Source organism: Hipposideros armiger, unplaced genomic scaffold (genome assembly GCF_001890085.2).
Source record: "Hipposideros armiger isolate ML-2016 unplaced genomic scaffold, ASM189008v1 scaffold_129, whole genome shotgun sequence".
In the NCBI taxonomy this organism is placed as follows: Eukaryota; Metazoa; Chordata; class Mammalia; order Chiroptera; family Hipposideridae; genus Hipposideros; species Hipposideros armiger.
In genome coordinates this window covers 3,098,155-3,125,977 of record NW_017731479.1, presented here as the reverse complement: position 1 = coordinate 3,125,977, position 27,823 = coordinate 3,098,155, and the positions used below count along the sequence as shown (strand labels likewise).

General features: G+C 48.9%; 1 protein-coding gene across 2 annotated transcripts; it reads right to left on the bottom strand.

The window, feature by feature from the left end:
• Positions 1 to 23: 23 nt before the first annotated feature.
• KCTD10 (potassium channel tetramerization domain containing 10) lies at positions 24 to 27,794 on the bottom strand. 2 transcript variants are annotated; one of them, XM_019649113.1, is made up of 7 exons: positions 27,688 to 27,794; positions 21,142 to 21,355; positions 12,927 to 13,096; positions 10,176 to 10,265; positions 9,507 to 9,559; positions 8,032 to 8,227; positions 24 to 2,833 (listed from the first exon to the last, which is right to left on the bottom strand). In XM_019649113.1, the coding sequence occupies exons 1-7, from the start codon at positions 27,688 to 27,690 to the stop codon at positions 2,609 to 2,611; spliced, it is 951 nt and encodes a 316-aa protein (XP_019504658.1). In that variant the 5' UTR covers positions 27,691 to 27,794; the 3' UTR covers positions 24 to 2,608. The 2 variants fall into 2 exon arrangements, with proteins under 2 accessions (XP_019504658.1, XP_019504659.1); XM_019649114.1 differs by having other exon boundaries at positions 10,176 to 10,262.
• Positions 27,795 to 27,823: the final 29 nt, after the last annotated feature.

Sequence of the window (27,823 nt, the reverse complement as noted above, 5' to 3'; positions counted from 1 at the left end):
AATACCCAGAAAACAGATTTAAGTAGGAGCATTATATATAACTTTTATTTTTACATATGTCCACAAACGCTTGTACAACATACTTCTAAAGCTTATAGCATTTTTTCATAGCACACACAAAGGTTAGTGACACACAGATGTATACAGAGCACACATTCTAAGAGTCAGGGCTGACTGTTCACACTTGGGCCCTGGATAGCTGCTGTAAGATACAGACACCCCTAAACAAAGAGTGGAGTACCCTCTCTCTTAGCAACCAAACCTACTAAGCCATTGCAGGAGGGCAACAGAAGAGGCTATGCCAGGAATGGTCTCGGGCACAGGCCCCCAGTCACCACAATCAGATGGCTTATTTGAAAAAAACAACTTGATGACAAGGGACCAAAAGCTGTTCCACTTTTTAAACTTGTACGCTATTACAATTTAATAAAACATGACTTTTTACCAAATCTTAGACTAGTGTTTTACTTGGAAGGTTCTTAAGTATAAATATTCCTTTTGTTTGCCTTCAGTGCCAGCCTAAGAAAAATCAGTTCCTTGTAGAATATACGTATTTGATAACAGAGCTGGACCAGGCAATGCTTTCGGTCAGGTCATGGCTATGCGCAGCTCACAGGGGCATCAGCAGTGGAATGCTGTACAGATCTGTTCATGTGCCAGGGAAGCAAAGACTCAAAGCTATAAGTGCAAAGTTGGAGGAAAAGCAGAAGTGGGGAGAGTGCCAGAAACACTAGGTCATAAGGTGCAGAAGCCCAAACACATCAGATTGTTCCACAAACGTACTCTTCGCGTAAACGTCTTAAAAACAATTATATGATGGCTTTTCCATTCCTACAGAAAACATCAGAACTGACATTCACTTTAACGTCCTAAAAAAGTTCAACCCAAACAGCAGGGTTGGTGTTTAAAACTCAGACAGTATAAAATATTTACGAAACATTATTTTTAAGCCCCCTTTTCCTTAGCACTTAAAATCCAAATGGCTTAATACGCAAGTTTCCCACACAGCAGTTTTAAAAAGCATCTACCCAATACTTGATTTTGAGGTTCAGGCATGATTGTTTTAGAGGTTTATTGTACGCTTTGCTGCTGGATACAAAATAAAGGCATACAACTGTCGCAACTTGGGCAGTACGTACAAAGTCGAAGCTGTAAAAACCATTTCAAAATATAAACTCGTTTTTTTGGGGAATACATTGTGTCAGAGGCTGCCCATATTGATACCTTTGGTATAAAACAGTAATGTTTCCCTTGAAAAGCAGACAAAACCCATCCATTTCCTTACACACATTCGCATCACCTTGTAACTACTCTACCTAGTCTAGTCTCAACCACCCATATTAGTCACAACTCACTTCCACCTTTGACAGGCGGAGACTGGGAGGTAGGTAACCGAGAACGTCAGTTCCACACGAGCACCGGGCTTCAGCGCCCCACAAGCACACATCCCCGTCAACAGTCGCACACGTCCCTTAAACAAACATGAACACGGACACTAACCAGACCCAAAAGGATCTGCACATCCTCTCACTGATGGCTATTCCATACTGTGTCAAAGTGCCAGGCAAAGACACCAAGGGGCTCTCCAGGTGATGGCTGTGTGGACAGCAGGCAAGCTGCCCGAGACTGCTGGTGAGTGGTGGTCCCGCCTGGACGCCAGGCCAGGAGGACCGACTAAATCTCTAAGCATCTGCTAGTGGCCGTGCGCCCAGCTTAACAAGGAAGGAGGCCGAGGGAGAGGGGATGGGTCCCTGGGTGTGTTAGCTCCCCCTCTACCCAGGCCAGCCGGCCTTCCTGGAATGCAGTGGGCCCACAAGGGGGGCGCTGAGAGGGGCAGGGGGCAAGGGAGGAGCTGAGCACTCACTGCCAGGGAAGCTCTGCTCTTAGCCAGCTGTGTGTGTGTGTGTGGGGGGGGGCAGCAAGCTCCGGACCGCAGACCAGCCAAAGTGGCAACAGGCTTGCCCCCCTCCAGAGCTATGCGAGGAACAATATAGACGCGCGAAGCACACCAGGTCCCATCGCCACGGCTACAACGATTTACCAATAAGCTCCAGGCACGAAATCCTGCGGCAGGATGGACTAGAATCTAGCAAAGCCAGCCTGAACACTGTCGGGTCTAGCGCACAGGACCCAGGGCCAGGGTGCGGGCTGGAGGGTCACGGAATAGGGGGCTCGGAGACGCCTCTGGGGGCCACCAGCTGCAGGATCCCTCTCAGAGCAGTCAAACTGAACCCAAAGAGAACGCCACCCAGGAAACTCAATCAGGTAGTGAGCATCCACAACAATAAATACTGCAACGAAAGTTCTCACATACACGTCACACCCATTCATACTTTTCCTTTGAGAACCCAGCAAACCTGGCTCCGCGGCTCCTCAGATTCTCCCGGAAAGTAGAGCCCTTGGGCACAGCTTGTCAACAACGGGGCGCGTTCAACTGGGTCAAAATCAATTCACCTTGTCGAGAAATACCAAAATAATCATCTGGCTTGTTACAAAAGTATCTGCGGACTCCAGGAGAAGTGGGAGGTGCCCGGAAGCCTGCGTAGGGTCTGAGTGTGGAGCGGGGGAGGGGACAGGGCGGGAGGAAGGCCCGGCGCAGCGCGCCTGCTCACTGGTGCAGGTGGGCGCGGTCGTCAGGCCGCTTGATGTGGATCCGACGCACGCGCTCAATCCGCTCGCGTTCGCGCTCCTCGTCTTCATCCAAATGGTGGGAGCGGCCCGCCGCGCCCCCTGTGGCCTCCAGAAGCGCATTGTCAGGTCCCCGGCCGTCCTGGGCCTCGTACAGCAAAATATTCAGGGTCTCCTCATAAATCCGGGCTTCGGGGAACTCCACCTGCATCCCCACAAAATACAGAGCAGGCGAGTTAGCATCGCACCCCGCCTCCGCCGCCCGCCAGTCCTTCCGCTGGGCTAGACCAGGGCCCGGCGATTCCATTTAAGACCCCGTTGTTTTCAAAGTAGCTATTTGCAATAGGCAACACTTACAGTGCTCAATTCACGGGACAAAAGCGAGACAGCGACATAAATAGGTCTCCCTGTCTGTCCCCCATTCCCCGCGTCCCGTCCCGTGTCCCCCCTCCCCCAAGACAATGCCCCTCATCATTTAACTCTCCCCAAGGGATCCCGTGCATATAAATATCCGTATATTACATAATATTCACACATTAAAACACACACAAGGTGGGCCCCCTACACAGACTCTTCGACAGACTGCTTTTCCCTAACTTGGCTATCATTCCACATCAGGGAATTATAAAGGATTGGACAATGCAATTAACTAGTTCAAGCTGCTGGGCATTTCCAATATGTTGCTACTAACAGAGCTGGGCCCTGGCTCCTGAGTTACTCCACACCTTAAAAGCAGTATTTAAAGCAGCATTCTTTTTGATCAGGGACCAACTGAGCTCCCTCATGAGATGGACACGATCTCTCCTTCTTGGTAAAGTGCTGCACTGGCTTGTTCCCCTTTGGGGTGGAGGCGCCGTGAACAAGCGGTGAGCTGTATCCATGGGACCCAGGATGGGTCCCAGGTGCCTGACTCACAGGGTAGAGACTCGGCTTTTGAGGGCAGGGTTCTGGGCTGAGGTTCCGGTTTCGGGAGAAGGAGCACAATCCACCCCACCTTTCCCGCTGAGGCTATAGAGCCAGGGGACAGTGTGCGTGGCAGCGACCTAAGGACTGGGACATAAATACTGGCAGAGAAATGGGGGGAAACCGAAGGCTGAAGTAATATCGAAGCAGCTGTGAGTTGACTGCTTTTCTCTGCCAGTATCCCCCCAGGCTGAGCTCAAGGCAGCCCGTCATCCTAAAACGGACACCAGGACAGAGCGTGCTCCAGGAGAAGGTCTCTGGTGGCCAGAGGAGCCACCGGAGTCTCCAACGCCTAGAGTGGGGGGAAGTTCCCTGGTTTTCTTTTTTTCCATTTTCTTGCACCTTAGCCCCCAAGAAATCTCGTGGTAGCAACCAGAGCCAAAACTCTGAGGGAGGGAACCTTCCTTTCTGATTAGAAGAGCTGTGGTCTCAGCAGGATGAGGAGAATCCCTACTGCTGTTTATCTTTATCTTTATGCTGCTTGGCTCCAGACACAGGCAAAGTCACAGGAAGTGTGTGGCAGAGTGGGTAACGAAATCCCCAGATTTCTGGCCAATGACTGAAAAAGGGGGAGTCCCAAGGAAGCAGAAAGTTCCAAGGAGACTGTAAAGGAGGGGAGCTCGAGGAAGTGGCTTCTTAAGGTTGTGTATGAACTCTAGGCTCACCCCACTCTGCCGACCTAACCCTCAACAGCATGTGTGGACTTTAAGAAATGAGCACTGGGACAGACTGTTGCCCAAGACACAGGCTGGTCCACAGCATGGCCCACAGGTGGCACAGATCTGAAGACTTTGAAAACTCAACTGTCACTGGAACTACAACTCACAGAAGGCTGGTTGGAACCGTGGCATGAACCCAGCCGAGTCAACTGTCTGCTAAACAAAAACATCAATGGTCTCCTTAGAATTAAACAAGACCTAGAGTCCTACAACAGCCAAAAATGCCCAGGATACAATTCAAAATTTCTCAGCATATACCGTGGTGCCAAAAAAATGTATACACATGACTTGTATTCATCTTTTGTTATCGGTGTGTGTGTGTGTGTGTGTGTGTGTATATAAAATTTATTTATTTTTTTAATTGGGGAATTGGGGGAAGGGGAACAGACAAGTTGCTTGTCCTTTTCTTCTTCAGTCTAGTTGTGGAGGACGGTTGCTTCACTGGCCCAAGTTGGCACCATCATTGTGCTCTTCCCGGGCGAGGCAGATCAGTCGCCGGTTTCTGGACGGCCGCTCACTGCAGCTGCTGGCCGCTCACGCTGGCTGCTGGCTACACACAGTAGCCCATGGCAACCCACTGCAGCAGGGGCTGCAGCCTACACCATCGCCCGCGACTCACAGCAACCCAGCTCCAGGTTGAGCTGTTGTTCAGCATCTTAGCTGTAGAGGGCAGCGTCACTGGCCCTCATATGTGGGATCCGAACTGGGGCCCTCTGGCATCCCAAGCCAGCTCTTAACTAACGTGCCACTCGGCCGGCCCTGTTATTGGTATATATTTAGTATTACAATTTTAATACAGTTTTTTTCCTTTCTGAAAACGTGTATACATGTTTTTGGCACCCTCTGTATATGAAAAACCAGAAAAATCTTAACTCCTGAGGGAAAATATAATCAATAGATGCCAGAGCCAAAGTGACACAAGATGTTGGAATTCTCTGACAAAGACCTGGAGGCAGCTATTATAAAAATGTTACAAGTAAGGGTGAATGCTCTTAAAGCAAATGCAAATATAGGAAGTCTCAGGAGGGACAGAAAGAACCACATGAAAATTTAGGAAGTGAAAAAATACAATAACCAAAACAGAAAAAAAACCAACCCAGTGGAAGGGGTTCATAACAGAATGGAGATGACAGAGGAGTGTCAGTGAACTTGAAGACAGATAAATAGAAATGAGATAGATCAACAGAAATGAGACAATCTGAACAACAGAACCGAAAAAGACTAGAAAAGGGTAGGATTTTGTGCTTAAATATCACCTAGTGAGTCAGAATTAAGAACCAAATGGACAATGTCTGTATTAAACATCTGCTCACACTTTAATTTCAGTAAGCCACACCATTTCCAACTTAACTACAAGAAATAGTCAAATGATGATTAAAAGAATTCTTACAGGGATGGCTGAATGGCTCAGTTGGTTAAGAGCTTGCTCAAGAGTTTGAGCTCTGAGCAACAGCGGTTCGAGTCCGGCCTGAGCTGAGCAGCCACTGAGCTGCCAACAGGTGGCAGGATGGCTCAGCTTAAAAAAAAAAGAATTCTTACAGCACTTGGAATGTTGTACCCAGGAAGATAAGACACCAATTATGCAAAAAGCCCAAATGGAATATACAGTTACTTGAGGCAACAGAACATGAATGTTTGCTCCAAAGCACAGCAGCTCCCAGAGGTCTGGGCTAGAAGAAGAAGGAACCAGTTCCTACAGGGGCAGCTGACCCCAAAACCAACTCACTGGAAAGCCAAAAGCCGCATGCTTCCCCTGGAGAAAGGAAGACACCCTCAGGGACAGGATGGCAGAGGAGGAGCCGTGGAGTGGGGCCCTGGCCTCCCATCCTGGCCCGGCCACTAGCCAGCTCCACAGACATGAACACAGGCTCGCTCAGCCTGTCCACTAATCTATAAACGGCTGGGATCAAATCACGTGGTCTCTAAATCCTTTTGCTCCCTGTTAAGCTCTAAAAATGTAAAGTCAATAGTTTAAAGCTTAATGTGATTATCCTTTTAATTGCCAAGAGCAGAGGCAATCCATAGATATAAAAAAAAAATAAACTCACAAAATGGGGGGTCTAGTTAGAGGTAGAATTCACAGCCCTAAAAAAAAAAGTTCACAGGAGAAAAGAGGCATGTGTCTTGCTAATGTGGTAAAAGGAGCAAACGATTCTGATCCCCCTGCTGTCTTTGAAAGAAAAAAAAAGAATCTCTTCCCTTTTGTGGCTCCCTTAAAACAGTGTGTATCTTTTAGGATAAATTTTGAATAATAATGAATAAAATACGTTTAAGTTAAAAAACAAACAAATAAAACAAACTCTCTGGTTTCTACTTTGTGGACTGATTTTCTCTCATTTGCCTTTGCTTCTGAGGCCACCTCTAGAATCCCACAGAACTGCACCCTCCCGGAGCTGCAGTGACGATGAGAATAACCTGAGTGGATGGTCTACACACTTGTACGAGGGTGACTAGAGCCATGAAAATCTACCGTGGCAGAGCTACTGCATCCCTGGCAACCAAGGTTCCCTTAGATAGGCTAAGAAGGCAATGACAGAGTATATTGTAATATTTTTAAAAAAAATAAAAAAGGAAAGAAAACCGAGTTGCATAGTCCAAGGAGGGCGGGAAAGCAGAAGACATAACGGGAGTGAAGTTCAATTAAGTTTGAACCAGATCTCTAACAGCACTTGGCGGCGTGATCTAGCTTTGCGGAACGGCACAGAGACAGGAGTCAAGGGAGAGGTCAGGGCTGTTGGTTTGGAGAGGACAATAAAAAAATGGATCCCGAGTCCAGATCAGTCAGGGAGTCCTGTGCTCGGAAGGAAGCCGACATGGTTGAGAGCTACTTGGAATGCTGAGTGGGCCCCATGAGGGTGGATGGCCATTCCAGGTCAGTGGGCAAGAGGCGGACAGACAGATGGCAGGAGTAGTAGGCCATGACTAGAAAGCCAAGGTCAGGATCTTCAAGGTGGCACCATTCCTCTGATGATCAAGATGGGATGGAGCCATGCTGGTGGGAAACGATGTCACGTTGGAGGGCAAGGAACCACACAGGCAATGTCAGGTCACTGAAGACAGAGGAGCAGATGCTGGCAGTGGGGTCCACACGGGTACAAGGAAACGCCTGAATCAACATTTACGGCGAAGGAACTTAGATGCAGTGTGATTGTCTCTACACGCTGAGCGTCAGAAAGGAAATGCCATTCTGATCCTCCAAAACCTACCGTATTTGCCGGCGTATAAGACGATTTTTTGGCCCTGAAAAATATGCCTCCAAGTGGGGGGTCGTCTTATACGCCAGCTACACTTCAGATAGACTGCCCATAGTGCTTGCCCCGTGCCATAGTGGCCTCCCAATGCCCGCTCACTTCATTCCACATACCGTTCATTATAAATTAAAATGTTGAAATCAAATCTGATATTGTTTTACCTTTTATTTGGTGTGTGGAAGGTGTGCGGAAGAGGGGGTAGTCTTATACGGCGAGTATATAACAAACTCTGTATTTTGAGTGGAAATGTTAGGGGGTCGTCTTATACAGCCAGTCGTCTTATACGCCGGCAAATACGGTACATCTGGATCTCGCCACGGCCCAAAGGATCATGAATATTTTTAACAGTGAGAAGTCAAGGAAAGCATTTGAAAAGCTTTCTCTAAGTTTTTTTGCTCAAGTGCAAAGCGAAGTTGTACACGTACAAATGTCAGAGTAGCCACTCGGAACTGTCCCCTCCAAGCCCTTACCTTGGTCTGTTTCTTCTCGGTGGCGTAGACGATGGAGGTACAACAGACTTCAGCAATCTTGCGGCCCTGACCGTAGAAGGACCAGCAGCAGATTTCGTCCCCGATAACATCCTTTATGAATAGGACCCTTCCGTTAAAGCGCAGAGAGAGCTTATCAAAGAGTTCAATGTTTTTCAACATATTGTCGTCAGAGTTGCTGCAAAAAAGTATTGGATAAGGTGACCACAAGCTTGTAGTAACTGCCACCATCAGTTGAGTGTTTCCACATTCTGGGTCCATTATCTCCACGATCCCATTTCAACCTCACAAGAATCCCATGAGAGAGGCACCATAGTCGCCGCTGCTCAAAAAGGGAAAGTGAGGGTTGGAGAAATTAAGTAATTGCCCAAGGCCCAAAACGAATAAATGGCAGAGCCAGGCCTCAAAAAAGACAGCTCTGGACACTCAGCCCGTGTTCCACAACAGCCAGAGGTGAAATGCTGAACACACGGGGCAGAGGGCTCCAGGGCGGGGAATGTGGAGAGCCCCATCGAGTCACAGGAGCAGCAGAGCACGACTGCCCAAGGGAGGCTTTTTATCCGGGGTCGGTTTATGGGTCTTACTTGACTAACCTCATCAAATCCCCCTACATCCCTCAAGTTCCTGATTTAGAGTCACATGTTCCCAACAGCCACAGGGCATTCCATAAGCCCACATCTACTGCTGGTGGGAATGTTAAATGGTGCAGCCACTTTGGAAAACTGTTTGGTAGTTCCTCAAATGACTAAACCTAAGTTAACATGTGAGCCAGCAATTCCACTTCCAGGTATATACCCAAAAGAAATAAAAACATGTCCGCACCGTGTACATGAATGTTCATAGCAGTATTATTGATAATGGCCAAAAAGTGGAAATGACTCTAATTGCCCATCAACTGGTAAATGGGTAAATAACATGTAGTCTGTCCATACAATGGATTATTATTTAGTCATAAAAAGCAATGACATACTGATCGTACTACAGCATGGATGCACCTTGAAAGCGTGATGCTAAGCGAAAGATGCTAAGTCACAAAAGGCCACCTATAAGCACTGCACGATTCCAGTGATATGAATGTCCAGAGTAGGCAAACCCATAGAGACAGAAAGCAAAATAGTGGTTGTCCAGGCCTGGGAGGGAAGGGAGTTGGGAGGAAAATGAAGAGTGACAGCTATGAGTTTAGGGTTTCTTTTGGGGTGATGAAAATTAGGGTAAGTGGTGATGGTTGCACGGCTCTGTAAACATACTAATTATATACTTTAAAGGGTGGATTTTATGGTATATGTATATTCTATCTCCTATCTATCACCTGTCTATCTTTAGATCTACCTATCTGGGTATCCTCGAGGTACAGGAGTGCCACCCTCAGCAGGAGGCCACGAGAGGAGCTGGGCCTGCCTGGCATGAAAGGCGGCTTTCCTGGCAAAGGCGGAAGTCTTGTCTGGCTGACGCCTTACCTGGTATATGAGTATTTGTTGTTACTTCTGTTGTAGAGCAACTTCACGGCTGGCTGTGGGTTGTTTTGAGAAAGAAGAGAGTTACTTGGAGTGCAGGTGCCATGAACCACTGTTTTCCTGTAGGGCTGGGCCCTGCCGCCAGGCCGGAAAGGCAGACTGTATAGCTGGCCGGCTGGAGTGGGGCTCGGGAGGGAGACGGCATGACCCAGTAGCAGGGGGAACACAAAACGAACTGCAGGCTCCCGTTCTTAACCCCTTCTCAGGTCTTGCCCAGGGAATGACACACACTGTCATTTCAAAACTTATTGGGGCCGGCCGAGTGGCTCAGTTGGTTAAGAGTTAGCTTAAGAGCACCTGTGAGCTCTGAGCAACGGGGCCGCCAGTTCAATTCCCACATGGGCCAGATGCTGCGCCCGAGCTGAGCTGCCTCTGAGCTGCCAACAGGTGGCAGGATGGCTCAGCTGGTGAGAGCACGTGCTCCTAACAACAAGGTTGCCTGTTCGATGGTGGGCTACGCCCGCCCACAACTAAGACTGAACTCGGCACCTTGAGCTGAGATGCTGCCCGGAAGGCTCAGTGGATAGAGCGCACGCTCTTAACAACTTATTCACAAGAACTTCCATCATTTCTGGGAGCAAAAGAAATGCCACAGGGGTGCCTCCAACATACCTTATTTGAAGTTGCTATAAGTTTCTGTTCTTCTTTTGATGAGGTGATCACAGGAACTTTGCAGAAAGGCTCATAAACGTCTTTGTTCTGCTGGAACAAAACATGCTCTCAGCGCAGGAGGCCTGCCCTGCACGGGGTTATTTAAGCTGGCCTGGTGAGCGGAGGTAGGCAGTCATGGGTGGGAAGACAGGAGCATTCTCACCCCCAGTGAAGAGGGGGCGACCGGAAGTCGAGTTCTCCAGGAAGGCTGCCCTTCGGCCAGGGCTGTTACATGCCAGGTGCTCAGTAAATACTAACAACAATGACACATTTCCACAGCCTAAGGAGCCATTCAAACATACACCCTAAACATGGTAGATGAACTATGACTGCAGCAAAGCTCCTAAAACCCCACGACAATGACTACAGAAGAAGAAAACGAATAAAAAAAGTATAAGCCCAGAAGGAGAAAGAGAATGACAGCAGTGAGGTCAGCAGACAAAAAGATATCAAGAATTCGAGGCTGGAGAGCCGGTCACAGACGAGTGATAACTGAGGAGGAGAAAGCGGGAACCTAAGTCAGCAGATAGAAGAGAATCCTGGAGATTTTCAAAGGACACCTCTGAAGGCCGGTGGGCAAAGGCCAAGGTCAGGGGGTTGCTTGCCAGTTGACAGAAGCACCAGCAAGGCCCCCAGATGGACCCCCTTCCCCAGCCCGGCAGAAGGAAGATCCACTTCCTTGGAGTGGTTTGGACAGGACAGGACAGGGCTGAGTTGCTATTCTGAAAATGGGGTGATTAAGTGAATGGTCTACACACTAGAAGGTAAGTCGGCCCCTCCCCCCACCCGGTCTCAGCAGGCAGCCAGTCGGGCATATACCCTCTAGGCAAGAGAGTGGAGGATTCCTCCCGTGAACTGACCTGTCCAAAAAGAGGCTTAGGGGCTCTGACATGGGGGGGGTTCCCACTGAAAAAGTCAGCCTTCTCATCCCCCACTGAAGCCTACCAGAAAACAAGGACCACCCACACCCATGCAGCTTTCCAGAGCCTGACTCTTAAATTTCAGCAGGCCAAGGGGTCATCCGATTATCTGTGGAAAGCCTCTCAAACATGAGACCAAAACAAAGAGAGAAAAAGTAAGGGAAGGAGTCAGACGGTGAAGGCAGCAGAAAGAAAACTTCAAATACGAGTATCATCAGACGGATGAGAGCAGATATTGCATCCTATGAAAGGAGATCAGTGTGCTACATAAAAAAAAGGAACAAGGAAAGGCTCTTGGAGGTTAGAAATATGATAGCAGAAGTGAAAAATTCAATAGAAGGGTTGAAAAGGCAAAACTGAAAAAAAAAATAGAACCTCTGAGAAAGTGGAACAGGAAGATAATTGCGATAGAAACTGGGAGGAGGTCAGCCTTGGAAGCTGAACCTCAGACTAACAGAAGCCACGGAAAGGGGACCCAGGAGGCCCATCTCCAAGACAAGGATGAATCAGAGGTTCACTGATGTGTCTGAATGTACCAACAAGAGGCTGAGCTTTCTCAGAATTTTGGGCTGAATGAGGGCTATGTACTTAGAAAACCAAGCGAAGAAAACAAGGAAGCAATCACCGACTCTGGCACACTGAAAAGTTCCACAAGAAAGAAAATCATCATTGCGTACAGTGGTTCAAACGTTAACAATACAGACATCTCAGCGTAAACTCTGCATGCCCATCTAACCCAAACTGTGATAACCTATATTGGGAGGCTAGGAGAAGGACTGTGTATATATGTAAGTTTGCTAGTGGTGGGGAGGAGGCTGTGGTGGTCCACAAGCTGAATTTAAACTTTCTATAGTAGTGCCAGTAGATAATATTGAAAACTGAAATGTCGATGAATAGCAGTATAACCAATATGAAAGGAAACAGTGCTGCTGAAAGCATCAGGAGGCTGCCTGGGGGTGGGGGAAGGGGGCAGAGGGTATACAGGGGTGTTTTTTACACCAAACTTGTACTACTATGTGACTCCTTAAGTGGTGTACATGTATTACTTTAATGAACATAAACATGAAATAAAAATACATTTGGTTAGATTTATAGCGAGTTCACAGACTCTCAGGACAGAGGTGAACTTGTGCAAACAAGTTCCTTGAGGAGCTAGGCATTACAGGTACTGTTCCGGTGGAGGGCCAAACAGACATGCGGCTTGGGGGAGTTTGCCAAAATAAGTACCTCACATGGACAGGTACAATTCCTGCGACAACCTAAAGGGACTCTTCTGGTTCTCTGCCCCGCCAGAAGTTTGTCTGATACAAATGGCCACTGGCTATGTCTAGAGGCATTTTGTTTTTGTAGGGATTTTGCTCTCACTACACTTGACCCTGATGTCCCTGCTCCAGGCCCAGCTGAGGAGTGAGGGGTGTCTGCGTCTGCAGAGATTATGCTGGGCTTCCAGTGAGAACTCATGGGGTGAGAATAAGTCTCAAGATGGGTCCCGAATACTGACCAAGTATTCCAGCCCATGGCTCAGTACTAAAGGGTTTCAGTGTCCACATCAGATGACCCAACCCCATGGAGACTGAGATGAACCAGGGAGCGGTTAGGTGGCCTAAGCATTACACAAAAGCCTCCTAGGGGGTCACTCTGACCCAAGGGGACAAGCCCCAGAGCTAACTCATGAACTCTCCCAAGAGCTCAGTGAGGTTAAAACTGCACCCATTTTGCAGACAGGAACAATGAGGAAGGCGGGTAGGTCTGGGGCCTCGCCACGCTTATGGGAAGAAAGCGAGATGCCTACTTGCAGGGCTGCCTGGCACTCTTCCACCAGGCCCTGGACCAGGTAGTACTTGGCTTCTGCCAGCAGCTCCTCGATCTCCCGGCGGCTCTCGGGCAAGGGGACTGCCCCGTCACGAAGGTAGTTGAGTATCGTACCAAAGTGCTTCCCACAGCGGTCAATTAGGATCCAGCCTGTAGAGGAAGGGAGGGGTAGTTACACAGGCACTGCGCCCTAGGAAGGTGCTGAGAGGACCTGGGGTGTTTCCAGGCTCCCTGCAGCTCCCGGGGAGAACAGGACCACCGAGAGAGCCACCAGCCAAGCGCTGACAAGAGCCCGCCAGGGCAGCACTGTCACAACCTCCTGCCCTGCTGGCTGGAGACAGCCACACTCCGGACTCATCTGGTCTCAAGGCCCTTGAGACCTAAAAGCAAGTTTCTAAAGAACCCTCAAAAATCCCTTAGACAAGAACACCCCAAGGGGCCTAGACCACCGCACCTGGATAAAATGTGTCCAAATGACCCCAAAAATAGGAAAAGGCCTCTGGAGTGAAAATATCTACTCCCTCTTTCTACAAGGCTTTTTACAGACTCTCAAATACCAGAGCCATTGCTAAGTAAGAAGGCTCACTCCACAGACTGAGACCTCTGGTTCCTGGGGGTGACCCCAGACACCCACCAGCACCACCACAGGAAGTTCCGCCCCTAACTCCCCTACCACGCACTTATTGGCTAGTGGCAGCGATCGGAGATAAAATGGTGAGGGAGACAGACTCTGCCCTTAAGCAGTTCAGTGTTAATGCGTGGAGATGGAACTTGCTTTTATTAAAAACACCCATACGGAAAAATGCCCAACTGCTGAGCAGAGCCAGGCACTGAGACAAATTCTTGGGGGGGCGGACCAGAAAGACAAGCCCTTCCACTTCTCAATGCCCTCTCCAGTCTGGGCACTTGCCTGCTATTCCACCACTAGAGATGCGATGGGTTTTCAGAATTCTTCTACTGAAACGCAAATGTCCCTGGAAGTGATATTTGGAGGAGGAAGCAGGACTGGAGCCTGTGCAGAGACGATGGTGCCGAAAAGGGAAGTAGGGATGGAACAAAGACCAAGTATGTCTGGATAGAAAACGCGGAGCACTAAGAAAGAAGCCAGCGAGACGTTGTCTTTACCAGCAGGGCCACCTTAGGCAAAGGGCTTGCCCAGGTCTCCTGCCCACCATTCCAGGTGAGAAAACACCAGCAGGGGGGAAGTTAGGAGGTTCAAACAGGAATCAGTGGTCTTATTCCCCCGCTTTCTTTCCACTCCTAACATCCCAGAATCCTGCCCCGTGTCCTCCTCAGACCCCCAGGCCCTGGATCAACAGCAGAAGCCAGCAAAGACCAAGGGCAGGGAGCATACCTTTTTCATATCCAGAGTCACAAGTCCGCTCACCTCCCCCAAACCCCTCATCCCCCAAATCCAGCCCTGCCAAGAGCTCTCTCTTGGTTTTAGTGGGCTAGTTGGTATTCTTTGCAACGTTCACCAGGAGAGTTGATAACTAGGCTATTTCTAGGCTCCTCTCCTGCAGCCTGGAGTCAAATCCTGGTTTCAAGAAAGGATGAGGTAAACCGTATCCCGGGACCATGACTGCTGGACACTATCCCACTGCTTCTTTCTACATTTGAGACAACAGACTATGGACTTAGAATCTGTTATGCCGCCCAGATGCCTCGGGGGGCTTTGCACAGGCAGGATAAACAGGTACAGGTGGGCTGGGCTGATGGCTGGCGGAAGAGCAGTGCCCTACCTCCCTGTGAGGTGGGGGAGAGGGGTCTTCCTGCTCCGGCCAAGAGTGGCCAGGCAGGAATGTGGGCCCGGGGCTGCAGGAGCCTCTGATGCTCCAAGCAAAGCCAAAAATGCAGATTTCTCAGTGACAGCTCCTGATCTTTAGTAATGGCAAACTAATTTGCTTAAAAACCTGTTATTATCCCACCATAGGGGAACCAAAACACACCTGCAGGCTGCACGGGGCCCGCATGCCACCAGCTTGCAACCTCTACGCTACCCTGAATCTAGTGCTTTTCTTCCAACGAGCGGACAAGGTGTGGAAAGAAAGACCGTGTGATCTGCCCAAGTTCTTTCAGAGAGAGGCTCGCTCCCCTGCATTTTCCGCAGATGAACACAAGGCTCAGGGGGGTTCAGTGACACTTCCCAAGTTGGGGAGGCAGGACCAGACCACAAAGAAGAAACTTAGGAAAACTCTTTTCACCGGTATTGAGAAGACAAGTAGAACTTCCGTCTTTAAGAGAAACGGCAACCGATTCAACCCAGCTGCTCCGGGTAGAAACCGGCCCCGTTCTTCTGCCTTTGACGCATGAACAGCTCGGCTGCTTGGAAGGAGCAAGGGCCCCTGAAATCAATTACCCAAGTGACAGCCCAGAGTTTCCATAAACGAGCAGGCGGACCATGACACTGGGCTCCAGCTCAAGAATGCCTGCCGTCAGGAAATGCTTGTGGCGAAGGAATCATACTTTGGACAAATAAGGGCAAAGGAGCCAGGCGCACGCTCCATGAGGCTTCAATTAGCATTCTGACTCTGAAATATTTTCGTTGCTTTCAAAGCAGGCATCGCTCCCTCTGAAACAGCTCAAATTCCTCGCACGTAGAAAAGCCAACGGGAGTCCAGGGGCCGCTTGCTCGCTCGTGGGGCGCTCCTCCTGCTGCCACAGGGCACATGGGCTCTTTAGGAAGGCTGTACGAGTCAGGGCGGCCTGGGGTCCACAGTGCCTTCAACAAGGCTGGAGAGAGCAGGCGGGGTGCAGGCCAGAGGCTCTGGGACGGCATGAGAGACGCAGCACGGCGCAGGGGGGAAGAGCGTGGGCCTGTGCTGGAAACCCAGCTCTGCGGACTTGCTGGGGGATGTTACAATAGTTTCACTTATCCTCTCTGTCCAGCAGTTTCCTCTTCTAAAAATGGTGCCTCACAGGGCTGGCGTACAGGTCTGATGCGAATGTACGGGAGGCACACAGCAAAGCGCTGGGTCTACTGGCAACCTTTACATCAGGTCTCTGACCATGAACCGTTGCACATTTCATCCCCATTCTTTGAGAACAGAGTGGCAGCATGTTCCAGCCCCCAGGAGGGAGCCTGTGAGATTTTCAGGGTACCTCAGAGGCTTCCCTTTGGGGTTAGGGGGCTAGGCCACTAGGTTCGCCTTCTCCCAGCCCCGCTGGCACACCATGTACGTCCTCTCTCCTTTCCCTCCCTCCACTTCGTCCAGGGAGCTTTCCCTGACCTCTCTTCTCCATGCTGAGGTATGTATACTCTATAGTTTTGTGGTTCCCAAACTTGCCGGATCATAAGTCACCTGAGCGAGATACTTGTTACAAATTCAGATTCTAGGGAGGTGCTTCATTCCCGAACCAGAGTCTCTGCGGCAGGCTTTCTAAGCCTCGGCTCTACAACACTTTAGACTGGGTAATTCTTTACTATGGTGAACTGGTCTGGGCGCTGTCAGTTATCTAGCAGCATCCCTGGCTACCTGCTAGATACTGTAGCACTCCCAGCCCCAAATTGTGACAACCAGAAATGTCTCTGGGTAATGCCAAGAGTCCCCTGGTTGAATACCACTGAGGTAGATCACAGACCAAAATGGAAAAAAACGTAAAAACTGTGGTATCAAAAGATACCACTAAAAAAACTAGGACAAGTCAGACTTCTGCTGCTTATGTTTACAACATAAAACCATAAAGAAACTGGATCCAGAATACATAGTTACTTCTTTTTACAAAACAAAAAGGGAAATGGGAAACTATTGGGTTGTCGGAGAAGTCATGACACATTTTTGCAATGAAAAACAGAAAAATACATCATGCCTTTTCTGAAAACCTAAAACAGAAAAATACATCATGCCTTTTCTGAAAACCTAATACATAAGAAAGATGCAATCAGGCAGCGAAAGGATAAAACACAAATAACCAATAAACATAAGCAGATGCTCAATGCACTAGAAATCAGTAAATGATAAATAAAACAACAGAGTACCATACCAAAACCCTCAAATTGGCAATTAAAAGGGTTGACAGTGCCCAGTGTCAGCAAAAATTCAGACCTCTGAGGGGAGTGTAAACTCACAGAGCTGCTAATATCTAATCAAGCCAAAGTTGCTGGCCTCGATTCCTCTCCTGGGAATAAACCCTTAGACACAGCTCCCTCCCAAAGGTGGGTAACATCTTCATGCTGCAGCCCCTGAGGAAGTGCAGAACCCCCTCATTTACCAAAGTAAAAATATGACTTTCTGGATGTGCCATGATACGACAAAGGCTGGGAAGCGATGCTCTACAGAAGCTCACACATGCCGGGGAGAATATTCAAGCATGATAATAATCCTGATGGTGGACAGTGGGAGCCATCCACAGAACCATCGACCGACCATGGATCCAAGTGCTGCAGTCCATTCCTAGAACAGAACACTCCAGGGCAGGGCACTGTTTGAGCTACAGCTATTTATTCATGTCTCAGTCTCACCACCGAAAATGCTAAGCAAAGCAAAAGCAAAAAAGTTACAAAAACGTAACACCATTTATACAATGTTTAAAAACATACCAATGAAACATTGTTGAGAGCCATCAACAGTTGTAGTCATTCACAGAAAGAGCCCTACTAGTGGTTCTCAACCCTGACCACACATTAGAATGCCCTGGAGAGCTCTTAAGAAGTCCAAATGCCCCAAGTACATCTGCCCAAGGACACTGGCTGGGGGCGGGGGTGGGGTGGGCTGAGAGGGTGGCAGGCATCAGGATTTAGCTCCGTGGGGGACTCACAGTGCCGCCAAGGTTGCAATCCACCTAGTGACCCTAAAGTCAGGCCAGTGGTCACCTCTGGAAGGGGGAGCAGCAAACGGAGAAGGTAAAGAGAGGCCCCATCAGTGCATGTCATGTTTTAGTCCTTGTGTGAGTGGGGTGCAGGGGAGTTTGTTATAGGACCCACAATTTTAAAGCTCTTAAAACGTATTTCAGAATTTTACAAAAGGCAGAAGGCCCGGTTATCTCAGAGAAGCCCCGGGGTGCTGCAATTTTCCCCACATTATTACCCTGACTTCCCCACTGGTTTTCTAGGAAATGTGTGCTGATAAGATCTACTCCCTCATTCCCAACACATTAGCAAGAGACCAGAAACCACTGGGGGTGGGGACAGTACCGTACCAAGCAACAGGGATGGTGCACGACCCAGTGAGAGACACACAGAACTCTTATTCAGAAAGGTGCCACTAAAGCCAACACCAATGGCAATGTTGACAAGGGCTCGGGTAAAAATTCCAGCACCATAGGAACTGCACGGTTCTGGGAAGGAGCCTGGCAAAGGCCTGCTCACTGCCACATTGTCCTGGGCTTCTCAGAACAGCCCCCTCCCCCCCACCCCGCCATAGGGGCACCGTGGAACTGCAGGACACTCATCCCTCAAGGCCACACCACCATTTCTCCCCTCCACACTGCTAAGACCTGCCTCTCCGCAGCTCTGCCCAGCGCTCAACCCTCCACCTCCACACCTCACCCCAGGCAGGACGCAAGCCACAAAGAACAGCGCCCATTTATTGAGTCTTCCAATGTGTCAGGCACTCTATCAAGTGCTTTCTAATGGCCTCATTTAATCCCCATAACAACCCTGGAAAGCATTACTATTCACAACTTTGAAGGGAGGAAACAGGCTCAGAGAAAAAAAAGCCACTCACCCATGATCACTTTACCAGTGAAGAGCCAATAAGTCTAAATTAGCACAAGGCTCAATATATAGAAATCACTCCATAAATGTGAGTTGTGACTGTTACCATGTAACAGAGTGGGACTCGAACCCAGGCCCATCTCCCTCCAACGCCCAGGTTCTTCTCTGTGTAGGAATTACATGCACACAGTACAAAACTCAAATGGGCAAAAGGGTATGGCGCACAAGAGAGTCGGCCAGCCACCGCGGCCCCCGGGCCTCCTCCCCCAGAAACAACCAGTTTCTTAAGCATCCTTTAGAGATTTCTAGCAACAGAATACATACACTGTTCTTTAGCCAGCAGGCTGTACAGCTGGATTCACTTGCCTGGTTGAGCTGCACTTGGTATTTCCACCTGTTTGTGACAAACTTCACTGCAGCTGACAGCCTTCTGGCCTGAAGCCTCCCCACCCCTGGGGTGAAGCTGTGAGATGCAGGAAACTTGCCCAGTTTGTACCCCTAAGAGTGTACTGGAGGGAACATTTAGGCCACGGGTCAGGCTGTGCAGTGGACTCACCAAGAAGGTGGGCCTGCCCGCACAGCGCTGGCTGGAAGACCAGACACCCAGGCTGACAGCCCAGGCCCACTCGGGCGGCAGCACTAAGCCAGTGGTTGAAGCCTAAGGCTGCTACGCCCCGGCGACCTGGCAGGGGGCTGGGCCCATATCAAACCATGGACAGCAGATGGTAAGAGCCAGTAAGTCCTAGGTTCAATAGCTTTTGAAAAAGCATTTCATGTGAGATGTGGATTTCTCGCCTTTGAAACTGTAACAACAGGACAAGTAATCACCCCTCAAAGAGTTAAGGTGAGGCAGAAATGAAACAACACCCACAAAATGCCATATTGTGAACTTTGCATAACAATATGAAGGCGGCTGGAGCTCTAGTGAAATGAAAACAGTGAGGTTTGGAGTGCCAGCAACAGCACTGCTTTTCCAGAGATGCTGGGTTTTCCAGGAAACAAGGAAAGGATGTCCTTTAGAAGAGTTTGGAGGCCTTGCGATAGGCCCCCTGGTACCACTCCTATGTGTCCCCCTGTTGGGAGATGGGGGAGCTCAAGGAGCATTAGGCCACCAAGGTGAGGGCTTTCAAGGAAACGAGGCTTCCTCTTTGCTTTTGAGGCGACTCATAACTTTTCCTAAGCCCTGCTAGAAACTGGGTAGGGCAGAAAAAAAGCCACAATAATCCTGGGTTCTCAGATAAAGTCTGTTTCCTTCTGCAGCTGGGGTGCTATTGTCTTCATTTCCACAAATACTCCAGGCCAGGCTGGGTGTGGCACAGCAAAAGGGCTCCTCCCACTCATAAAAAGCTTGGTTTTTTTTTTTTTCTCAGTAAGACACAGAAGGCAGCTCTGGAAAGCCGAGTTCCCGGGAAGCCCAAAGAAGCGGAACTGCAGCCCTAAAGCCCGGCCACTGCCAGGACACAGAGGGAAGCACCCCTAACCGGTGACAGCCTGAGCTTTGGCTTTCTTGGGACCACCAGGCTTAGGGCCCCCCATCCCACCTACTGTGTCAAAACCTGCCCATTTTTTCAGGAACCGCTGTCCGTGGAAAGGCAGGGACAGCGGCACAGAGGCCAGCCTCCGAAACAGGTAAGGAGCATCAAGCCAGGCTGTGGTCTGACCCCATCTTAAGCAATCTCAGGCCAAGGAATGAAGGATGAGGTCGTTTTTAAACCTCATGTGACCTGCCCTGCAAACTCAGTCAGGTAAAGACGTTCCCCCTTGCCAGGTGCTCTGATTGCTCTAGGTGGATAGGAAGTAGTCACGGAAAGTAAGATAACTTTAAATGATTCTTTGCCTTTTACTAACATGACTTTCCATACAGAAAAAAAAAATGCACTGACTATGCATATATTGAATGCTGACTATGTGCCAACAAGCCCCACGAGTTGATGTCACTATGCCCATTTCACCTGACAGGGAAAATGAGGTATCAACAGGCTAAACAACTTGATTAGAATCGCCAGCTACTAACAGGAGCTGTGACTTGAGTCTAGGTCTGTGAGCCTTTGTTGGGACCCCATCCTAGGACAAGTGACTCACACTTATGACTCACACTTGAGTTTCACTGTGAAGTCCTAGAATCGTCGCTACACGAACAGGAAGGGAACCAACTAGGGTAGCTAGTCTAGCCTCCATTTTATGGAGCTGAGGTTTGGAGTGGGAAAGTGACTTTCTCAAAGTCACAGAGCAAATCAACAACTAAGTTAAGACCGTGAGTCCCTGTCTAGCTGATTCCTACTCGCCTTCAGGTCTCAGCTTAAATGTCACTTCCTCCAGGAAGCCCTCCTTGACTACGCCCGCCTCCCTCTGCCCTACAACTAGATCCAGCCTCCCTGTTACTCACTCTCAAGGTTTCCTACACACAATGATAACACTAAGCACAACCAGAAACCTGTAGCTATATGGCAACTGCGCATTTCATGTTGGTCTTCTGACATAAGTTAGAATGAAGCCCTCGGCCTCCAGCACGTCCCCAGTGCCTGGAGGCTGAGCTTACCTTCACTGTCGGTGAGTACTTCCATGCGCCCGCTGAACATGGCTTTCAGCATGGTGTCCTGCTTGGTCAGGGTCTGCATGGTGGTGTAGTACAGGGCGCCGCCCACGTTCAGCTTCACATACTTGGAGCTGGGGCTTGTGCCCTTGAAGGACGTGGTGCGGGTAGCAGCCGCTGGCACCGCTGAGCTCACCACACTTTCTCCTGACATCTCTTCCTGCCAGTGGAGAAGACACAAGGTCACCAGGGTCACAGCACCAGGTCTGGGTTACTTCTTCAGCCACTGGGCTGAGTCTAGCCTCCCACAGGTGTTCTGTTTAGTCCAACTACATGCTGCGTTTAAAACAAACTTCGCTCCCAACGGTGCCAACTCAGGACAGTTCACAGAAGAATGTGGATTTCTGGCTTCTCCTAAAATCGGAGGCCTGGGGGTGACTGGTTAGCTCAGTTGGTTAGAGCATCGTGCTGACAATATCAAGGTTGCTGGTTCGATCCCCACATGGGCTACTGTGAGCTGCACCCTCCTTGAAAGAGTCAACTATGCCACTGTAGCATGAAAACCATGTGTAACCAATGACCATGGCTGTTTCCCAACAAAAAGTAAAAAAAAAAAAAAAAAAAAAAACGGAGGCTAACTTGGCCAGCAGGGCAACAACTGGTGGGAACTGGGGTAGTGGCTGCCCCCTGGCGAGGGGCATGTATTCACCCATGTACCCCAAACTCCATCCAGATAGTCTCATACACTGACCTTGCCTGCTGACCCTGTGGATAAAAGTTTGCCACTAACTCTTGTGTTACGAGGACTTCCATTATGCCCACTTCCTGTATAAACAAACGCCCTAGCTATATCCTAAAGCAGCCTAGGACACTGCCCAGGTCTGTTTCCTTATTGTCATGTACCACGGGACAGCTAAAAGTGCCACCTTTCAGCTGAATTACAGACGAAATATACTTTTATGAAGTTGAGTAGGAGCCCAACTACCAATCCTGATACTTCCCATAGAAAAAAAAGTGTTTATGAGAACTAAACAACACACACACAAACTCCTGGAAGCAAGTTAGTGCAAAATTAGAGACTTTCTGTATTAGCGCTGCCCCAAAGGGCAAGATCTGATGACAGTAATAGCACTAGCACGGCTAGCTCTCATGTACATATCAAAGGAATAGATGTAGTGTCCTGATTTAAGCAGGCGCAGGAAATGAGACTGGTACCTGGCATATGTGTACTCAAAGAACACATTTCTTGAACGATTAGGTAGAAGTCAATAGCTGGAGAAGATGTCCACGAGGGGGCTGAATCTCTACTGAGTCTGAGAAAGCAGCCCAAATCCTCTGAGAGGCCCCACGGTTCTCCCTCAAGGCATCAAGGAAATAAACCCAACTTTGTTTGACTCCAGAGAAGCTGCTGGTGGTTTTGGCTGGAGGGCACTGACAGCAGGAAGCTTTTTCTGGATCTCCACAATGAATTATGTCTTACGTTTATAATTGTTAAAACACAAATGTTAGTTGTTTCAATGGGATAAGGGACTAATGAGTGGTAACCTGCCTTAACTGGGTAAGAGCAGAGGCAATGGACAGCCCTCTTGAGCTCAGTGTCCCCAAAAGAGTGGCCTGGAAACCACCCACTGGGGGACGTCAGAGCCTCGACCAGTAACAGAGAAAGAATGGCCTCCTGGAAAGGCCAGAGTTCCCTCAAGCAACTGTCTCTGCTTAAAGTAAAACAAAAAAAAGTCATAAAGTGAGTTTTCAAACGCTCAGGCTTAGCTCACCTGGGTTCTCTGTGGCCTGATGCCAAACATAAAAGAGGCCAAGGGGAAGTGGGGACCCCACCCTTCTCACGTTCCTTTGAAATCAGTCCCCAGAGACCAGACCCTAACAATTTTCACCATTTCCTTCAGAAAAACTGTTCATGGGATGACAGAAGTAGCTTATGGGAATAAAGAGTTTTTAAAAACTTTGAAGGGGGTGGTGGGAAGGCTTATAGCTGTGTGTGTGTGTGTGTCTGGGGGGTGGGGGTGGGGTGGGAGGAGGGGGGAGTTAGTTAAGGAAATTTGCTCCAAAATGGAAATACCTTTTTAAGCAATCTTTTCAGATCTAAATTTATACAAAAATAAATGTGCAGGGGAAATACTCTCGCATTTTGTAAGGTGCTCATAATAAAACAAAAAAGTCATGAAGTATACTTTATGTGCTTTTTTTGCTCTCCAATACCTTTTAAAAGATTATTTGCATACAATAAAGTGCATTTTACCCGTACTGTCTGAGGAGTTTTGGTCAATAGATGCATCTGCATAGCCCCCCCTCCACTTGAAGCAAGAGAGAGAATATTTCTGTGGCTCCAGAAAGCCCCTTTCTCACTCCTCCCTCCAAGAAGATGCCTCTGCTTTCATTTCTACCACCACATACAACCATTTAAAATCCACACAAGGCTGGAAGGCAACCATCATGATTTCTATTTTGTGGATTCAGATACCACGGCCCACAGTTTAGGCACTTCCCAAAGTGAGTTTGCGACAGAGGTGGCTCGGTGACAAAGTAGAAGGAATGTGGCCAAGTCCTGCCTGGCCTTGAGCCCATGATTTTATCGGTGGTCATGCTTAGTATTTATAGAGTTATGACATACAAATTGTGAAAGGAGGATCCCACTCCTTTCTTTAGAAAGTAAAAAAAAAAACCCCGAAAACAAACAAAAAACTGAAAAAAAATGGGAGGCAATGTGTGGCTATGGGCTTGGGTTTGGATGTCAGACCTGAATTCAAGCCCCCAGCCTTGCCATTTGCCAGTTGTGGGAGCCTGGGTGAGTCATCTGTCTGAGTCTAGTTCAGCCTAACAAATGGGGACAACAGTGGTGCCTCCCTCCAACCCCAAGGGCTGCTGTGAGGGATACCACAGAGCACTAAACATAACCCCTGGCTCAGAGCATACACTCAAACATGAAACACTCAAATGATGACGATTTGAGAATGCGCTCAGTCTCAAATTATCTTCTGTTTGGAGACCGGTTCCAGCTCTATTGACTTCTGACTGAATTATAAAGGCAGAAACCATCCTGATCTAGCTAGAGGCTGCAGAATAAACAAAGAAAGCTCTGAACCTCTCCAGAGCCCACTCCTCCAAAGGTCAGTCGCATTAATACTAAGAGAGGCCCTTGGAGAAAAGGTCCTGGCTGTGTTCACGTCCCGGAGCCCGAGTTACAGTGAGCTGAGGACACACAGCGGAAGACAATAAGCCTCTCACAGCAAACCTCTCTACGGAGGATGCCCCATCCTGCTTGTTTCAAAGGTTTGATTTCATTTTTAATGAGGTTGGGGAGGTGAGGCGGGAGACAGCAAAATTGGTTACAAGAAACGGAGCGGTAATTAATACTGGAGGTATTGGTTACCGATTCCATTCAATCAGAAAAGAAGTTTATTCCAGTTAGATGGATAAGTCAAGGCATCTCTTTTTTCCATCTCCCCTGAGTATACTGTTGCTGATTCTAAACAGTGGCCCTCCACTTGGTTGCACATCAAATTCCCTGGAGAGCTTAAAATAATACTGGTGCCTGGGTCCTACCCAAGGAAATGTTGATGTAACTGGTCTGGGGGTGTGGCATGGGCAACAACAGAATTTTAAAAATTCCTCCAGGTAATTCCAATGTGCAGCCAGGAATACGGCCCACTGTTCTAAAAAATTCTGTATGCCTTAATCAGGCTACAGGTAACTTCATGTCTTGGGGAAGCTCCCTCACCTCTTGCTCTATTGGCCCAGTGGATTCCGGCCCATACATTAAAAACAAACCAAAGCATCATAAACAAAAGCAAGCCTCTGCTTCACAGCTTCTGAGCCACAGACAGGAAGTAACTGTATGTACGCTTAAAAAATAAAAGTCAGCCTAAGAGGAAAAAAACTGCTGACTTGAAAGGAGACCCAGGCAAGTACAATAGGAAAAAGGCACCAAATCCTTCACCCCCTAGATGTTTTCTATACTACTCTCTGTAGAACTGTCTCCTTTGTGTGTGTGTTGGGGGAAATATGTGTGTGGAATGTTAGATTGAGTTTGGCAAACCTGGACTGCAGCTCAGTTCCACTACTTCCTGGGTGATGTTCAGACTAGTGATTTAACTCAGTCTCAGTTTCCTAACTTGTAAAACCAAGTTCAAGTCATAAGCTTCATAACAACCCCCAGGGAATGAATGTTAAAGTACTTGGCACCTGATCCTTAGTGTAGTTTCCCTTCTGCTCCTCAAGCTTTCCTTAAGCCCAGGATGCTTCAGCCTTGGCTGTACTATTACAGAATCACCTGGGCATGCTTAAAAAGTACTAATGCCTGGATTTCACCCCAGAACAAGTCATCAAATTTGGGCAGGGGAAGAGATGGGTGTGGCGGCTCCGAAACTATTGTTTAAAAAGTTCAGGTGATTCTAATGTGTGGCCAGCGCTGAAAGCCACAAAGCTGTTTCATTTTTTCTTTTAATTAAAATTTGCTGGGGCCGGCCGAGTGGCGCGTTGGTGAAAAACTGGCTTGGGATGCCAGAGGGCCCCGGTTCGGATCCCACATATGAGGGCCAGTGACACTGCCCTGTGTAGCTAAGGTGTTGAACGGCAGCTCGACCTGGAGCTGGGCTGCAGTGGGTCGCCAGCGACGGCGTAGGCTGCAGCCCCTGCTGCAGTGGGCTGCCATAAGCTACCGTGTGTAGCCAGCAGCCAGCGTGAGCGGCCAGCAGCCACTATGAGCTGCTGTCCAGAGGCCAGCAACTGATCTGCCTCGCCCGGGAAGAGCGCAATGATGGTGCCAGCTTGGACCAGTGGGGCAACATTCTCCACAACTAGACTGAAGAATAAAACAACAGCAACTTGTCTGTTCCCCTTCCCCTGATTCCCCAGCACTGTTCCCCTCCCCCAATTAAAAAAAAATCTTAAAAATAAAAATTTACTGGGGTGACAATTGTTAGCAAAGTTACATAGATTTCAGGTATACAATTCTGTAATACATCATCGATATATCACATTGTGTGTTCACCACCCAGAGTCAGTTCTCTTTCTATCACCATATATTTGATCCCCTTTACACAAAGCTGTTTCTTTAACCAGTTAGAGCTAAGAGTCACTGCCTTGAGGCTAACGATAAACTGTCCCCAAACAGAGGGCATTTCTACAACTCTGAAAAGTCTGTGATTCCATTTCAGCAAAAGTAAATTCAATTATCCACATAAGTATAGCATTATTTTGCATCCCAAACCTACAGAACTGCTACTGCTATTTCCAAGTGTTCTGCCCAATTATATTCTGTTGCTGTGTTTAGCACACAAACTATCAATGTATTTCTCTCAGTGGTCTAGTGAGGTAAATGCTGTTATCAATCCCACTTTTTAGGGGGGAAAATTAAGAATCAGAACTATTAGGGTACACTGACTCCCACGCTCATGCCCTTTTCACCACATAGGCAAAATCAAGAAATCATTGCTCTAACCCCCTGCAGGGCTTGTGAAAAGACATTGCTGGGCTCCACCCCAGACTGATTCAGTTGTCTGTGGTGGGGCTTGAAAATTTGGCCGTTTCTAACAAATTCCAGTGGATGCTGCTGGTCTGGGGCCCATAATCTGAGAACCACCGGTGGTCCTGGTTTTACACAAAATGGAGCATACTTGATGTCACATACAGGTTGACTCATTTTTCTTCAGTAGTGTCCTGGGACTGATTTTCCTTCAAGACTGCACTTTCCGGGGAAGAGACACGGGGCAAACAAATAAAAAAGAGGGTCTGGGCTGAACTTTGCTCATACCCACTCTAGGACAAAGTTCAAGAGACGGACCCATGAAGGATCCCAAGCACACATTCACTTCCCACAGCTAGGAGACTGCGTGTGCGCCATCCCGAGCTCCTTAGGTGTGGCCACCTCCAGCCTCAACGGAAGTGACTTATACAGGTAGGTACCAAGGCGCCAGTTAAGGCGCTGGACTCCGCGGCCAAAGTACCCCAAACTGAGGCCTCTGGCAATCCCTTCGGGGAGTGCCAAGCACGCAAAGCACACCCGCTTGCCCGCTCCCTCTATTTTTCCTCCACTCGCCTATGTGTTCAGACGCACCTGGGAGCCCTTCCCCACTTCCCCAAAACCCAGCGACTCCTTCAACAACTTCCCAAACCGCCAAACTTTCCGTCCCAAGGAATCCCACTTCGCCCTCTCATAACGTACCCATTCTCCTTCCCAACTTCCCCAAACCGCCTTTCCCTCCCCAAATGTCCGTCTTCAGTGACATCTCTTTGTTCTCTTTACAATCAATTCCCATTTCCATCAAACACTCAAGACTCAGAGACACCCCCCTCCCACCCACACATATATCGACTCCCCAAGCCCAAATGCCTTCGCCTCTATGCCCAACAGCCAGGGACACCCAAAGCCCTACCCCCACCCCTGGCCTCGCCCCCATCCAATCCCCCATTCGCCTATCCCCTATCGCGACAGCCCCTATCGCACCCCCTCCTGTCGGTCCCTTCCCCCTCTACTCTGCTTCTGCCCCGCTCTCTCTGCCGCCCAGAGCCCCCATCGGTGGGCACCGCCCTCCTTACCATGAAAAGTCGGAGGACGCCGGAGTCTCCAAACTCGGACTGAAAGAGGAGGCAGGAAACACTCAGCTCGCGTGAGCCAGGGACGGAGGCGGGGCCGGGGGGGAAGTTCCGCTGTCCGTACCCCACTTCCGCCCCG

Coding starts and splice junctions, on each gene's coding strand:
- KCTD10 (XM_019649113.1), bottom strand. Junction 13,097..21,141: donor AGTACTCACCGACAGTGAAG/GTAAGCTCAGCC, acceptor CTTCCTCTACAG/GCTGGATCCTAATTGACCGC. Junction 2,834..8,031: donor CCGAGAAGAAACAGACCAAG/GTAAGGGCTTGG, acceptor GTGGGGATGCAG/GTGGAGTTCCCCGAAGCCCG.